At 39.5% G+C, this 13,272-nt stretch overlaps 2 protein-coding genes across 4 annotated transcripts; both read left to right on the forward strand.

The window, feature by feature from the left end:
- Window positions 1–558: 558 nt before the first annotated feature.
- On the forward strand, window positions 559–10,312 carry lsm14ab (LSM14A mRNA processing body assembly factor b). Of its 2 annotated transcripts, none has more exons than XM_040124479.1 (10): window positions 559–914; window positions 1,568–1,731; window positions 3,262–3,409; window positions 4,327–4,521; window positions 4,800–4,880; window positions 5,927–6,112; window positions 6,566–6,719; window positions 7,331–7,357; window positions 7,857–8,097; window positions 8,198–10,312. In XM_040124479.1, exons 1-10 carry the CDS (start codon window positions 791–793, stop codon window positions 8,219–8,221), a joined length of 1,344 nt encoding a protein of 447 aa, XP_039980413.1. In that variant the 5' UTR covers window positions 559–790; the 3' UTR covers window positions 8,222–10,312. The 2 variants fall into 2 exon arrangements, with proteins under 2 accessions (XP_039980413.1, XP_039980421.1); XM_040124487.1 differs by having other exon boundaries at window positions 8,201–10,312.
- Window positions 10,313–11,808: 1,496 nt separating this feature from the next.
- On the forward strand, window positions 11,809–13,112 carry ss18l2 (ss18, like 2). 2 transcript variants are annotated; one of them, XM_040132227.1, is made up of 4 exons: window positions 11,809–12,063; window positions 12,388–12,464; window positions 12,621–12,723; window positions 12,820–13,112. In XM_040132227.1, the coding sequence occupies exons 1-4, from the start codon at window positions 11,995–11,997 to the stop codon at window positions 12,871–12,873; spliced, it is 303 nt and encodes a 100-aa protein (XP_039988161.1). In that variant the 5' UTR covers window positions 11,809–11,994; the 3' UTR covers window positions 12,874–13,112. The 2 variants fall into 2 exon arrangements, with proteins under 2 accessions (XP_039988161.1, XP_039988167.1); XM_040132233.1 differs by having other exon boundaries at window positions 12,621–12,705.
- The last annotated feature ends 160 nt before the right edge of the window (window positions 13,113–13,272 follow it).

A 13,272-nucleotide genomic window follows, 5' to 3' on the forward strand; every position in this document is an offset into this window, starting at 1 on the left:
TAACAGTGCGCCTGCGTGTTACTAGGCATTGTGGGAATGGCTCTGACGTCATTATATGGGGGGGGGGCACTCTAGTTGAATTTTCATGTTTTTCCTTCAAAATCTAATTAAATGAAATATATGAAGAAATGTGATAATAGTGTTAGTATCATGTTTTTAAATAACCCTTCGAAACTAGGATATGTGGCACCCGTGACATACTTTCTCGGTGTCTACGTTTCAGGAAATACAATTTAAAACAATGCAATTCGATGTGTAAACGACCAATTATGCGGTATATATAGATTTTTCTTCATCCAAAAATGTATTCTGTATGATTATGGAGCAGTGTTGAGATGCATCCCTCGTAATATCGCGATATGAGAGAATGGCTGAATCCCAAACCTTTACTGAGCATCCCTTGGTTAAACGGCTCATTGTTGTTCCTATAAAAAAAATTGTCAAAGTTAATAAAACTGCATTTGTAGTCTTGATATGCCCGAGTTCACCGTGTTTTTACCAGCTTCGCTCCTTTCATTTATGAGAACAGGTAGCAGTGAGCGGGAGAGGAGGCAACTTTAGAAGAATGAGCCATAGCCCTTCTCCCAACATCCTTAGCGGCGGGCGAAGGAAAATGAAAACGGCCATGTCGTGGTAGAAACCAGCTCGGTAGCGAGAGCCACGGTGTAACTTTCAAATCCATCTAATGTAGCGTTTAAACTACAGCTCTCAAAGTAACACATCTGATCGCTTGTTTGACAGAAAGCAGATTTCGTGGAAGTAAGTGCGTTATTAAAATCAGAGAACAAACATGAGCGGAGGAGGGACGCCGTACATTGGCAGCAAAATTAGCCTCATCTCCAAGGCCGAGATTCGCTATGAAGGAATTTTATACACCATTGACACTGAAAACTCGACAGTAGCTCTTGCTAAAGGTACGTTAAGTAACCACTAAACTGACTGTTGTGTTCACACAGGGTTATAACCCAGCTAGCAGAAGTGTTAAGCGATGAAAAACTGAAATTCATTTTAGCGTAGTTAGCTACGTCTGCTAGCTTATTAGCCAACCAGTAGCTAAGTGGTGCTGTAGTTAACACTCTGTGTTCTTTGTTTACGTTGTGCTTGGGCTAACATTAAATATCTGCCCCTTATTGCTGAGTCCTAAGTGGAAAATAACAAAGTTAATGCCTTGTTACTGTCAAATTAAAGTTTTAATTACGGGTTATTAGCGTAGTTACATTTAAGCCTTTTTTTGAACGTGTGTTTAGTAAACTTATAACGACCTCGCATGTTAATACTCCACAGCATTGGGCTGTATGTTTGTTTAGTAAAGTCAAAGATGGTCATGAAAAAGTCACTCGGGGAGGAAGTTAGCTCAGTAAATGCATTGTATTTAAGGATGCTTTTTATCATCTGGTCAGGAAAAAGGATGAAGATTATTCTTCTAGGCTAACTCTGGCTCATTTGCTTTTTTTCTTTACTACATCATAATGCATTTTAACAATAAAATTGTTGACGCGCAGATCTACTGAGTGTAAATAAAAAGACTAAGAGTGTAAAGTGATTATCCTGTGAATTTTTCCAACAGTTCGCTCTTTCGGCACTGAAGATCGCCCTACTGACAGGCCTATTCCACCTCGGGAGGAAGTGTTTGAGTACATCATCTTCCGAGGAAGTGATATAAAAGACCTAACAGTTTGTGAGCCACCCAAAGCCACAAGCTCCCTGCCTCAGGACCCTGCCATAGTTCAAGTGAGTTAATTTGCCTGCATCCTTGTACTATAAAAAGAGCTGTATGTATGGCAGTTTGTCCGACATTCTGTACATTTTCTATAAAAGTCATAAGAGATCTTCACTAAAAACATTTTAACCCTTGGTCACGTTTGGCCGTAAATGCTGTATTTGATTGAAATAGTACTCGCTGAAGTCCATTTAGCTGCTTCGATTTCAGGGTCCTGGTATTGTCCATGATGCCACACTGTCATGACTTACTGGGACATTTAAGTAGAACAGAGCCATTGTTAATGTTATTGGTAACACCCGTGCTTTACTGTATTTGTTACAGTAACAAGCCAAAATGCCTGTGGTGAAGAAGGTCTTTTCCTTTAGTTTTGCAAGCCCATGACCTTTCCCACATATGTTCATTGTAGTTACTAAAACCATAACAATTTTGAAAAAAGTACAGATGGGCAACACAGAAACTAACTGCAATTATCTCTATCAATATGTTGTAGTTTTTTTTCTTTGTTTTTTTTTTTTTTTCCTTTTATTAGAAAGAATACCACAGTTTTCAAAAATAAGTAATTAAAATCTCACACACTGACAGATTATCATATTTTTTCTTTATGTATTTAGGCATGAAAACGCCAAATCACAATATCTCAGTGTGAAAATTTTGTCAAAAAAAGACTCATTAAAGTCCAGTAAGCCAGCATGGACATTACCAGGGCCTTGGAACTGCAATTTATCTGTCATTAATTAATTTGGTTTTAATTGCACCTGTGGTCTTCTGACAAATAGAAACAGTTTCTGGTGTAAAAGGTGTGTTTCAGTGACTTGCCTAGAAACACACATTTCATACACAGACATTTTAAGCGAAATAAGCAATAGGTTGTGAACATGGCCAGTAACACATTAGCTCATAAATTGCTTTTAAAGTAAATATAAAATTCAGTTTGCACTAATAACACTTTGAACAAACAACATAGTTCCACAACTGAGTTTAGATTGTGTTGGTGTGACAAAATAAAGAACTGCATAGACACTGAGCACATCAACACTTGCCCATACAGAATAGTTGGCTTTTTGCTGAGGCCAAAGTACTACCATTAATATGACTAAAATCACAACAACTCCAGCTCCATTGGTCAAATGTGTTAAATTAAATGCCTTCCTTTTGCAGCTCACACTTTTGAAAATAGCTTCTTCTTTTTTTTCTTTCTTTTTTTTCTTCATGGAATCAGTAATTATATACTGTTGTGCTTGTCAGTGATGCTCACTGAATACACTAGCTTTTTCATGAAATTGTTGAATAGCAGTAGAGATTGTGAATAGTAGGCTTGCACAGCATTTGCAACTTTGATAGTGACGGTCACAAGTCTTTCTAGCAGATATGTTTCATGACTTGTAGATCCTGATTTTATCCGTGTCAGTGGGCTGAAATGAATGGATCGAAAAAAATTTCCCGCATACATGTAACCCATGTGAATTTGTGCAAAAGTGCTGTTTTTAACAGTCAGTGTTGTCACGGCTTTTCAGTTGACTGTGTATTTGTTTTTCTAGTCATCAATTGGTTCCACCAGTGCTGCAGCAGCATCGTTCCAGCCTGCTGGGTCCTATGCTCCATTCAGCAGGGCCCCTGTCCCACCTTACAGCCAGTTTGGTGTCACACCCCTTGCAGCTCAGCAGTTTGGATCTGCTGGAACAGGAGGTAAGGAGTAGTTCTTTTACAAAAGTGTCTATTCACTGTGTGGATATATAGGATGCACCACAAAGGAGAGATGTGAAAATGGTTCCTTGTCCCACACAATAAATTAATGCCACTTGAGACAACAATAAAAGTAATAAATAGTACACTGGGGTGATTACCCATTTCAAGTGACAAGTGGATTTTTATACTTGATTAAATGAAAAGCAGTGGTTGTGTGCAAGATAGGAAATCAATCAAAGCTCCATAGTATTAATTGGATTTTTATACGTAATGTTAAATAAAATAAAATAAATGAAATAAATAATCTAAAACATAAAAAACCACCAATATGGTGAACTCAGTAAGGTCCACATGTCTGCAGGACACTGGCCCATGAAAGCCTTGTAGTATAAAAGTTAGAAGCTGAAGCATATTTGTTATGTTCACTGACATGATCTGTCTTAATCTATTCTAATTACTGCTCAAACAATTGAACTTTTTTCAAACAAGCCTCGTAAGAAAATTGTTTCTCAAGCAGATCTGGAGAAACACCTGATTCCTGCTGATTTGAATAGAGCATAGCTGCATGTTTCCTTTAGAGTTTCGTGCTGCACATCGAAACCCCATTATGTGTTGAAATGAGAATAGTGGAGACAATAATACAACACATTTCTAATAAACTGCTGAATCTTAGGCATATGAGAGTGCTCATGGGAGGACACATTTATAACGGCACATGTCAGGGATTTTCTCATTAAACATATAGATTGCATTTCTGTCTTTGTTGTAAAACTGTTAGATTGCTTTGTAAATACACTGAGCTGACATTTGCCTTATTAGATGTTAGATGTCAGTGTTGTCAGTTGGGGCTGTCAGTTTTTCCAAAAATTAAGTTCCAAAAAATTTGAAATCACATGCTCTTTTGCTGTTTTCTACAGGGCGTACTAGTCCCCGGCTGGACTCTTTAACAAAAAGTCCCACCCTGGAGCAGGCAGTGCAGGCCCCACCATCAGCTGCCCAAGCTCCACCTGCACCTGTAGGACAGAGGAGTCAGATGGGGGCAGCAGCTCCCAGGCCCACCAGCACCACCACTGGCAGCCAGAAGCCCCCGGACCTCCTGGAGCAGAGAAAAGGTAAAAATACTCTGCAAACTTGTTGTGGTAAATTTTCACACTGATTTATAAAGTCCATCCAGAGTACTGCCAAGTACTGGTGTTGACGACCAGAGGTGTAAGGATACCTTAAAAAAATTAGAAAAGGCAATTTGACTTTTATATCTGAGCTTCTAAGAGATTCCTGGGCACAAAATTCTCTATGGGGTGAAAATCAACAGCCTAGTATGTCTGTGTTAGATCATTACCAATTTACCTTGAGTTATACTGATGCTGTTTCTACTTTGTCCTCTGTTCAGCTCCTGAGGTTCAGAAAGTTTCACATCCAGATAATGAACAAGGTGCTGTTGAAAACCGGGATCCCAACAAGCGTCAAGCTGGTAAATAATTTGCACCTTCAATTAATAATACCTAAAACACACTGAATTCCATCCACTGAAATCTCCATTTGTTTTTAGCAGCTATTTAACCTTTATTGACTATTAATACTTAATAAGAAGCTTTACTGTCATGAAATCATTTGTTCTCCAAGAGGCAACACGATGGATAAAATTTCTGTCATGATTTCATTTCTTTTTATGCCTCCACGCCAGCGACAGCCGTGGCCGGAGGCATAATGTTTTCAGATTGTCCGTCCATCACATTCTCATGAACGCAATTTCTCAGGAACGTCTTGAGGGAATTTCTTAACATTTGGCACAAACGTTCACTTGGACTCAAGGGTGAACTGATTAGAATTTGGTGGTCAAAGGTCAAGGTCATTGTGACCTCACAAAATATGTTTTTGGCCATAACTCATGAATTCATTTATGACAAAATACACTTAATACCTTTTAATTAAATTCCTACAAAGTCTTCACTACATATATGACTCTGGACAAACATGGATGTAAACTGAAGCTTGACTGGATGGTGGAGGAATACAACCGCGAGGCACTAATTCTAGTTGGCTCTTTCCTTAGTATTCCATTTTCATATCATTACCTTTGGTATCTACAGTGCTATCAGAACGAGTTTGGGCAGTGATGTGATTTGACTTTGAAATAAAATAACAGCAGTGCAACTTGACTGGTTTGCAGAGGCATAGAAGCTGATAGCTGACTAACAGCTTTAAGGGTGCTTGGAGGTGTTAACAACGATACTAGGAGAACAGTGGAGGATTTGTAGCCCTTTTTTATACATGGTCCCCAATTTTAGAACAGGTAGTTGTAATATATAGAAGACAATCAAGGAGTTTTTATGGCTAAACTGGCTACAATTTTTTAAAGATGATGGTCAGAAAATATCATAGGCGTGGTTTCAATTTAAATACAACATGCTGTAGTACAAAGCTTAACACGGCACTGTCCTATTATTTATTGACTGCACAGTACGTGTTGCTTGTGAGAGCATTGCTGGATTTCCGTTGTCCCCTGTTATTTCTCAGCTGGTGTCCACCCGGCCCAGTCCACCCGCCGCGGCCGTGGAAGAGGAAACCGCAGCAGAGGCAAAGTAAATGTGCGCAGGGATGGTGCCATGAAGTTTGAAGAAGACTTTGACTTTGAGACTGCCAACGCCCAGTTTCACAAAGATGAGATTGACAAAGAGCTCCAGAATAAGCTCAAGCTGAAAGGTACGGCTTCAACACACTTGAGTCCAAAAAGGAAGAAACAAGCACTGCATGTATTATTCACCAGTGCAGGAAATGTTTCAACATTTCCATTGGCTTTGCAGTTTAAACAACTGATTGAGACAACATGTATCATCCAAAATGTGGAAGTAAATTATAACTTCAAAAAAGCTGAATATAAGAGGTGCAGTTATCATCAATTTTTAAAGGGCAATGCTATTTTACTTGTGTTTATCTTCTCACCACTTCTGCCAGTGAAAAATCTCGAAGCAACCAGAAGCAAATGTATGGTGGAAATGAATGTTTGCATGATAGTAAATCTGCGCTGAGATGGACCCAAACACACTGAGTTTTTGGCCTCTTCAATGAGACAGTGTAATTGCTCAGCCCTGATGGTCAGTTTATTGTAAAGTTAATGGTTTTTAATGTTTTACAAAATTACCTCCAACATAACAGATGACAAGACTGAAAAGGCGCTGAATGGAGTGGAAACTGACTCAGAACATCCGGCCAATGAGGGGACCACTGAGGAAGAGGAGGCTGTGATAAACACATGCTACTATGACAAGTCCAAGTCCTTCTTTGATAACCTGTCCTGTGATGATTTGAGGTACCTCATTATGTTGGGTTTTGTTTGTTTGTTTGTTTTTTAAGACTGATAGTTACACTGTGTCAAAAAAATGCATAGGTCTGTGTTGGTGCAGCTTCCTTTAAGCAGATGAAATACAAACCAGAGAGTCCGGTTTGAAGTTTGAATCAGACTTAAGGCAGGATTTTACAGAAGTATCATGGCAGCAGACATTTACTCTTCTGTCTCAATAATTGCAAGTTAAACAGTAGAATTTGCAAATTTCTTTGCCCCTAGTTATATTCCACATGGCCATGCATCTGCATGTGTTATTGGCCAAAAGTGTTTTTCCAGATGATAAAGAACTTTGCTGCAGCGAAAGCTGAGGCAGGACCAACTTTTTTCCTAGACTACCCTGCATTGCTGAAGACTCTGTCAGCGCCTCTTTTAAACAAATCAGGGGTCTTGATTTTTGACACAGTGTTACTGTGAGTCTGACTGGTATCTGCATGACATGTTCTCTGGATTCTCTGCATCATTTTATACAATGGAAATAAACTTTAGTGCATTTATTTAAAAATGTGAATTTTACTCAATGAATACACTGAAAGACTTGTTTTTGTTTTTTGTTTTTGTTTTTTTATCTCTTTAAGTAAAGCGGGTGAAAGAGGATTTTCAAAGTAAGTCACATATGTCACAGCTGTGGTTGGGGGGCAACTCAGGTGAAAGGGTGATGGTGGCATGGAGAGTAAGCACACTAATACAAACACTAACTGCTTTTGGATTTATTGCATGTTACACAGACAGAAGATTGCAAATGTAATGTCTTACATAATATAAAGACTCATTCAGCAACAGCAAATGATGCTCAGAGACTGATAAACGACTTTGCACAGTCAGCTGCTAAATTCTGTACATTGTTAAAGTAGCAACAAAGACTTGCTTCTTTGTGCCGAGGTGTACATTACCGATTCACAGTTGTTTCTGATTGTTATTTTGTGAGTATCCAAAAAAACTGTTTAAAAAAAAAAAAAAAAGTAAAGTGTTTCAGTATACATAAAAACTTTGAGCCAAAATTGCCATTTAAGCCTGTGGTGCCTCCCTTTTATGTCAAATCTTTTGTTGAGGTATGTTTGTTACCTAAAAATATGGATCCTGATGGGTCTCTGCGTGTGTCAGGGAGCGGAGGCCAACCTGGGCAGAGGAGAGGCGAATGAATGCTGAGACATTCGGCATCCCCCTGCGGCACAATCGAGGGAGAGGGGGTTTCCGTGGCCGCGGCTTCATGGGACCCCGTGGAGGCCGAGGGCGACCCGTGAGCAGAGGTTCCTTTGGGCCACCCCGGGGTGCTCCACCTGGATTCAGAGGCGGATTCAGAGGTGGCAGAGGAGGCCGGGATTTCTCTGATTTTGAATACAGGGTAAATCTTATCAGCTTTACAATCATGCAGTAGACATGGTAGAAGTCTGATGGCTGTTCTAACCTATAGTTGTTTTGTTTTTTGTTCTGTTTTTTTCCAGAAGGATAACAAGGTGGCTGCATAGTACAGCAGTGATGGATCCACCAAGAGTTGTATCCCCTCATCATGAAATTATTCCAGCTCAAGAAATTTTCTTTGGTCTCCACATTTGACAGAAAGAATGAAGACATCCTCTCAGTCACCAGCACCAGGGTTGACTGTTTGACATCGGGGGGGGGGGTGAGAGTGCAGAAGTTTAGTTTGATAAACAGTCACCAGATGGACAAGAAGATATGTAAATACCTTGCTTTGGAGTAGCTCTGTATTTTTGCATCAGTCAAGTTCATTTCTTACTGAAGTTGTCTTTGATATTGAAAGCTGTATGCAGAAAGCCCACTGATACTGTGAGCAGATCACGGTTCATGTGATCGATAGCTTTATTTTTTATTTTCTTTCAGTTTTTGATACAATATTTGTTGGCACCAAAATTCAATGCATTGCCTATTGCACCGTATTTTTCTCTTCTCAGACTTTCTTAGGTTGGTTGCCATTACCCAGTTTGCAGGAAAAGTTATTTGTTGTTCCGTTATTCGTTGTTGTTGCTGTTGTTGTTGTTGTTGTTGTTTTTGACATCCATTAATTCTCAATGAAGTAGTGAGGTCAAAGCCAGCTGAAAGAAACAGAATCCAAACTGAATAATGAATGAATGTATATCTAGCTCCTCTTCTGTTTAGTGCCCTCCAGCAAGTCATTGCTCGACAGACAGGCTCACTTCTAGTTTTTAGGAAAGTGTGTTCAGTAGTTAGAATCATTAGATCATACTTTGACCCCTTAAACCTTGCACGTTAGATGAATTGTGTTTCTGCTTTCGGTTCAGCTGGACTTGTGCAGGCTTATTAATGATGGCAGTCTGATGCAGGCAACCAATAGGAGCCAGTCATTTGACTGATGTTTTGGGTTTACAGCATCAGCTTTAGAAGTATTTGTTAACCGTAGATTTTTTTTGAACGGGTTTGTTATATAGTTGACTAAAGAGAGAGCATTCCCATGATTCATGTCGGTGAAAGAGAATCATTCATTACACCTTTTTAGAAGTTCTTAGGAAAGGAAAGCCTTGAGTTTATTATTCAAAACCTGCAGTCAGGAGGACCTTGAACAAGTTGGATTTGGATTACAGATAAGCCGCTATTTTGCCAAAAAGAATATGTGAGGGATTGGTTGAGCTAAAATAAGTGTCAGCCTATAGGTACATGTCTTCTCATGTTAGTACCTCTTAAGTCTACCTTTCTATGTCTGAAACATACTGAGCCGTCTGTTAAAACAGGATCTTTTTTGTTATCAGCATCCTTTGAATTGTCTAACAGTTGTGTCATCTACAATGTTGTTGTTTTTTTTTTTTTTTTTGTTGTTGTTGTCGTCGTCGTTGTTGTCTCTACAGTCAGCCGTTCTCCACTGCAAAACGCAAGTACTTGCAGTGTTGTGAGGAATCTTTACTGAAAAATGGGAAATCTTGTAAATGGATTGAGTGATGTCTCTGAAGTGTGTGGTCAATACAGAGGACTGCATTTCTGATAGATATCAGCCCTCTGGCCTGTTCGTAGCTCCTCTTGTTGCATTGTTGTCAATGTGATTGTTCTCTGGAGTGAATTTTTTTTTTTTTTTTTTTTTACTGACATGAACAAAGGGACAAGAACTGGATGTGGTGCCAGTGTGTTGGGGTGAGGTGGGATATTTTTTTTCTTATTGGCTCTGATTTGTTCGTACTTTAGGGAGTGCCTTCAGAGTGGTCAGTTTTGTTTTTTGTTTTTTTTACAGCTCTCCCTTTAACTTAAAGGCTACCTTTTGACAAAAGTATTAATAGCACTACAAGGTGATACTAGATCCTTCTCTGTAGCTGTGGTTGTTTAAAACAAAGCAGCCCAGTTGAACATGTGCTGTTAACTGGATGTTGCACAGCCTGCTGTTCACTGCATGATAGCCATAGGAACCATCACTTTTTATGGGCTTTCGCAATAACCAGCAAGATTGAATTTGAGACAAAAAGTATTACTGAGCAATTCAAAACTGACATGTTTTCATATGTTTGTTACTCCTTCCATTCACTGGAATTGTAAACCAGGAATTGTTTTCTTGAGAAATGAGCAAAATGGAGTTTTTACGTCAAATAAAAAGTTGTACAATATTCATGTCTCTGTTTTCTTTTTAATCCACATGTATCTAATTTTACAGAAATGCTAATTCTGCAGTTTACATCTCTCTGATTCTCCTCTAAAGCTATACCTTGTGTTTGTGTATTTATCAGAAGAGTTTTTTTTATTTGCACACGTGTAAATTGTCCTTCAGCAGGCAGGAAGACAGTTTTAAATGCTTCTTTTCATGTAAGAAAAGACAAACACAACATGCTACAGTTCTTCCCTAAACAACAATAGTTTAGTCAAGATCCACTTACTCACATAATCATGCCAATTCCACCATTGCCACAGTAAGTGTCAGTTTGCTCAGAGTAGAACATGATTGTGATATTGGGGCCATTTTATCGCCAGTATTTACAGAATCACTGAGTGAATAGAGACTCATCATCATCATCACCATCATCATCATATCAAGACTTGAGCCATACAAATAACACTAATAGCATTAAGAAGGGCTACACTCGGTTTAGCTCTGCTCGGTCCACGTCCCTGCTGTTGTGCCGGCTGGCTGATACCCTTGACCGAAACAGAGCCATTGTTACTGTTATTAATTACACCTATGCTTTTCCTGCTATGACAAGTAAAAAAAACGTGTCTGCTGTGAAAAAGGCCCAATACCATCAAAAAATAAATACATAAAGCCAATCTTATTAAGTATTTACACTTGAGTCTTTGGACATAATCTTTACAAATGTATTTCTTGATGATAGCTGATAATGTAATATGAATATAAAGCACAGTCTCAATCCACTGCCTCTTCAAAGTGCAGCCAGTCAGTAAAGTGTGGTCATAAGTCTTGTAATTAAATGTATTCAATAATCTGAGGAAGGTTAGAGGGGGAAAAAAAAAGAAAAGAAAAAGGATAAAGGTTTTTAATGGTCACTTTTAATATGGGTCAAACAAACAAACAAAAAAAACATTGTTTCTGCTGCTGCATTTACTTATTTTGCATAATTCTCAGGAACATAGTATATTCTTGGCAGTTACTAAGTCACGCTGTCTTTGCTTTCTAATATAATTTCTGCTATCACCAAGGGGGATGACAAAAGTAGCAGTAGTAGTCTAAATCACTCCTCACTGAGCATTAAATTAAATCGGTATTCAATGTGGAATGCGAATGAAACTGACCCTGGCTCAACTTTTACGTTCTTGGCCTGAGGGTGGCACAAGAGAACATTTTATGGAGTGTTCAAAATGGAAAAGGTTATTCTTTGGGGACAGAATGTGCTGCTGGTTAATTAAAAGTTACGGTTTTGGTCTGAGTGTGGTGTTTGATGAAAGGTTATGGGGGTCACCCGAAGCACTAGGATTCTTCTCTACGGATGATAGACAGAGTAAGGACTGGAGGGTAAATAAAGAAAATACACATTATGAATAAACACTCATTAAGTTTTAAAAAAAATGTGGTAGTTATCCTTAAATTACAGGCACCAGTGATAAATTGAAATGACTGCAGACTTCATGAACTCTGGTTCAAACCAAAGGCAGTATTTTTCAGTCGAAGGCTGACAGACCGCAACTCGCCAGAGGGTGGCGGTAACGCAACAGAGGAAAACGACACAGCTGTCCCATTCGACACACCCGAAGAAAAGGGGAGAGGAAGCAGTCAGTCTAGTGTTCCGTGGCAACCGTAAAGACATGGCAAACTAACTGCGACTCCACAAAAATGTCGATTGTCTTTGTGCCCAAGAAACTGCGAGGAAAGGCGAAAATCAACCAAGAAACTATACAGAGGGTAATGCACAAGCAAAGCATATGAACTAACTAGCTGTTAGCTAGTCGTTAGCTCCTACTCCCGTACAATAACTATGCTGCGAGCGTTAGCGGTTGGCCACTTGCTTGCTGGTTCACTAGTTTATCCATTCGTTCACTCTTTGTTTGCGCTCCGCTAGACTAAATGCACCCTTACACTGTCATTCTTTTATTAATGTACTTCGTACAAGTGGTCGGTGTTGCCCTTAGCGCCTTTATTGCTTCCATCGTTACTGTGTGTTAGCCAAGCAGGCCACGTTAGCACCGGCGTTTGACGTGATTCGTCTCTTGTTTCGTCTGTCCCCAGTTGCTGGATGAAAACGACCAGTTAGTAAGATGCATCACCGAGTACATGCAGAAAGGTCGGGCAGTGGAGTGTGTACAGTAAGTCAAAGCTACCCTTAGTGTCCTCTCATTCATTTAGCTGTTAGCTTGCTACTCTCTATGACCTACCGGCGTTTGACACAGCAATGCACCAAAACGCGCGCCTGTATTCTACGGGTGCAGATTTCAGCCGCCGCTTTTGGTCTTTTCCAACAGATACCAACAGATCTTGCACCGCAACATCGTCTATCTGGCAACCATAGCTGATGCCAGCCCCGACAGCATGCCCCCCTCCTCCCATGTAAAGACAACCCACACGGTGCACGAGTTACCACTGCAGTAATGATTCAAGCAGTAGTGTTCCCTTGTCTACTGACTTATTCCTAATACTCTGCCTTGTTGTTTCTGTTTCCAGTCTACGTCCCGTGAAGCTTCAGCCTCCACTGTGAATGGCCATGGACAGACGTGATGGCAGCTTTTGTCAGTGGAGCTGGAGTGAGGTGTCCAGCTTGTGACAGCTGTATTGTAGAGAATGACTTTATATTACAAGAAAATCTTTTATATTTTCAGTACGAAATGTTGTTTTCAGTACTATGACCCATAATAAGATCACTGGTGTTTCAGTTCAGTCTATTATGTGAACAAATCTTTGAGTTCAAAATACTTTTTGTATCCTCTGAAATGTACATTAAAACGTTTTTTTTTTTTAAGCAGTTGTCAGTCCTTGAAGTCATTCTGTTCAGACACCATAAAGTATCAGTGCACAGAAAGTTCAGCTATATGAAATGTTTTCTTGCTGGAGCTGAGGACATCTTTATATCTGGGGGAGCCACTTTTCCGCAGAAAAACTTCAGAGATAGCATTTTGA

The sequence above is a fragment of the Xiphias gladius genome, chromosome 1 (assembly GCF_016859285.1).
Source record: "Xiphias gladius isolate SHS-SW01 ecotype Sanya breed wild chromosome 1, ASM1685928v1, whole genome shotgun sequence".
NCBI lineage: Eukaryota > Metazoa > Chordata > Actinopteri > Istiophoriformes > Xiphiidae > Xiphias > Xiphias gladius.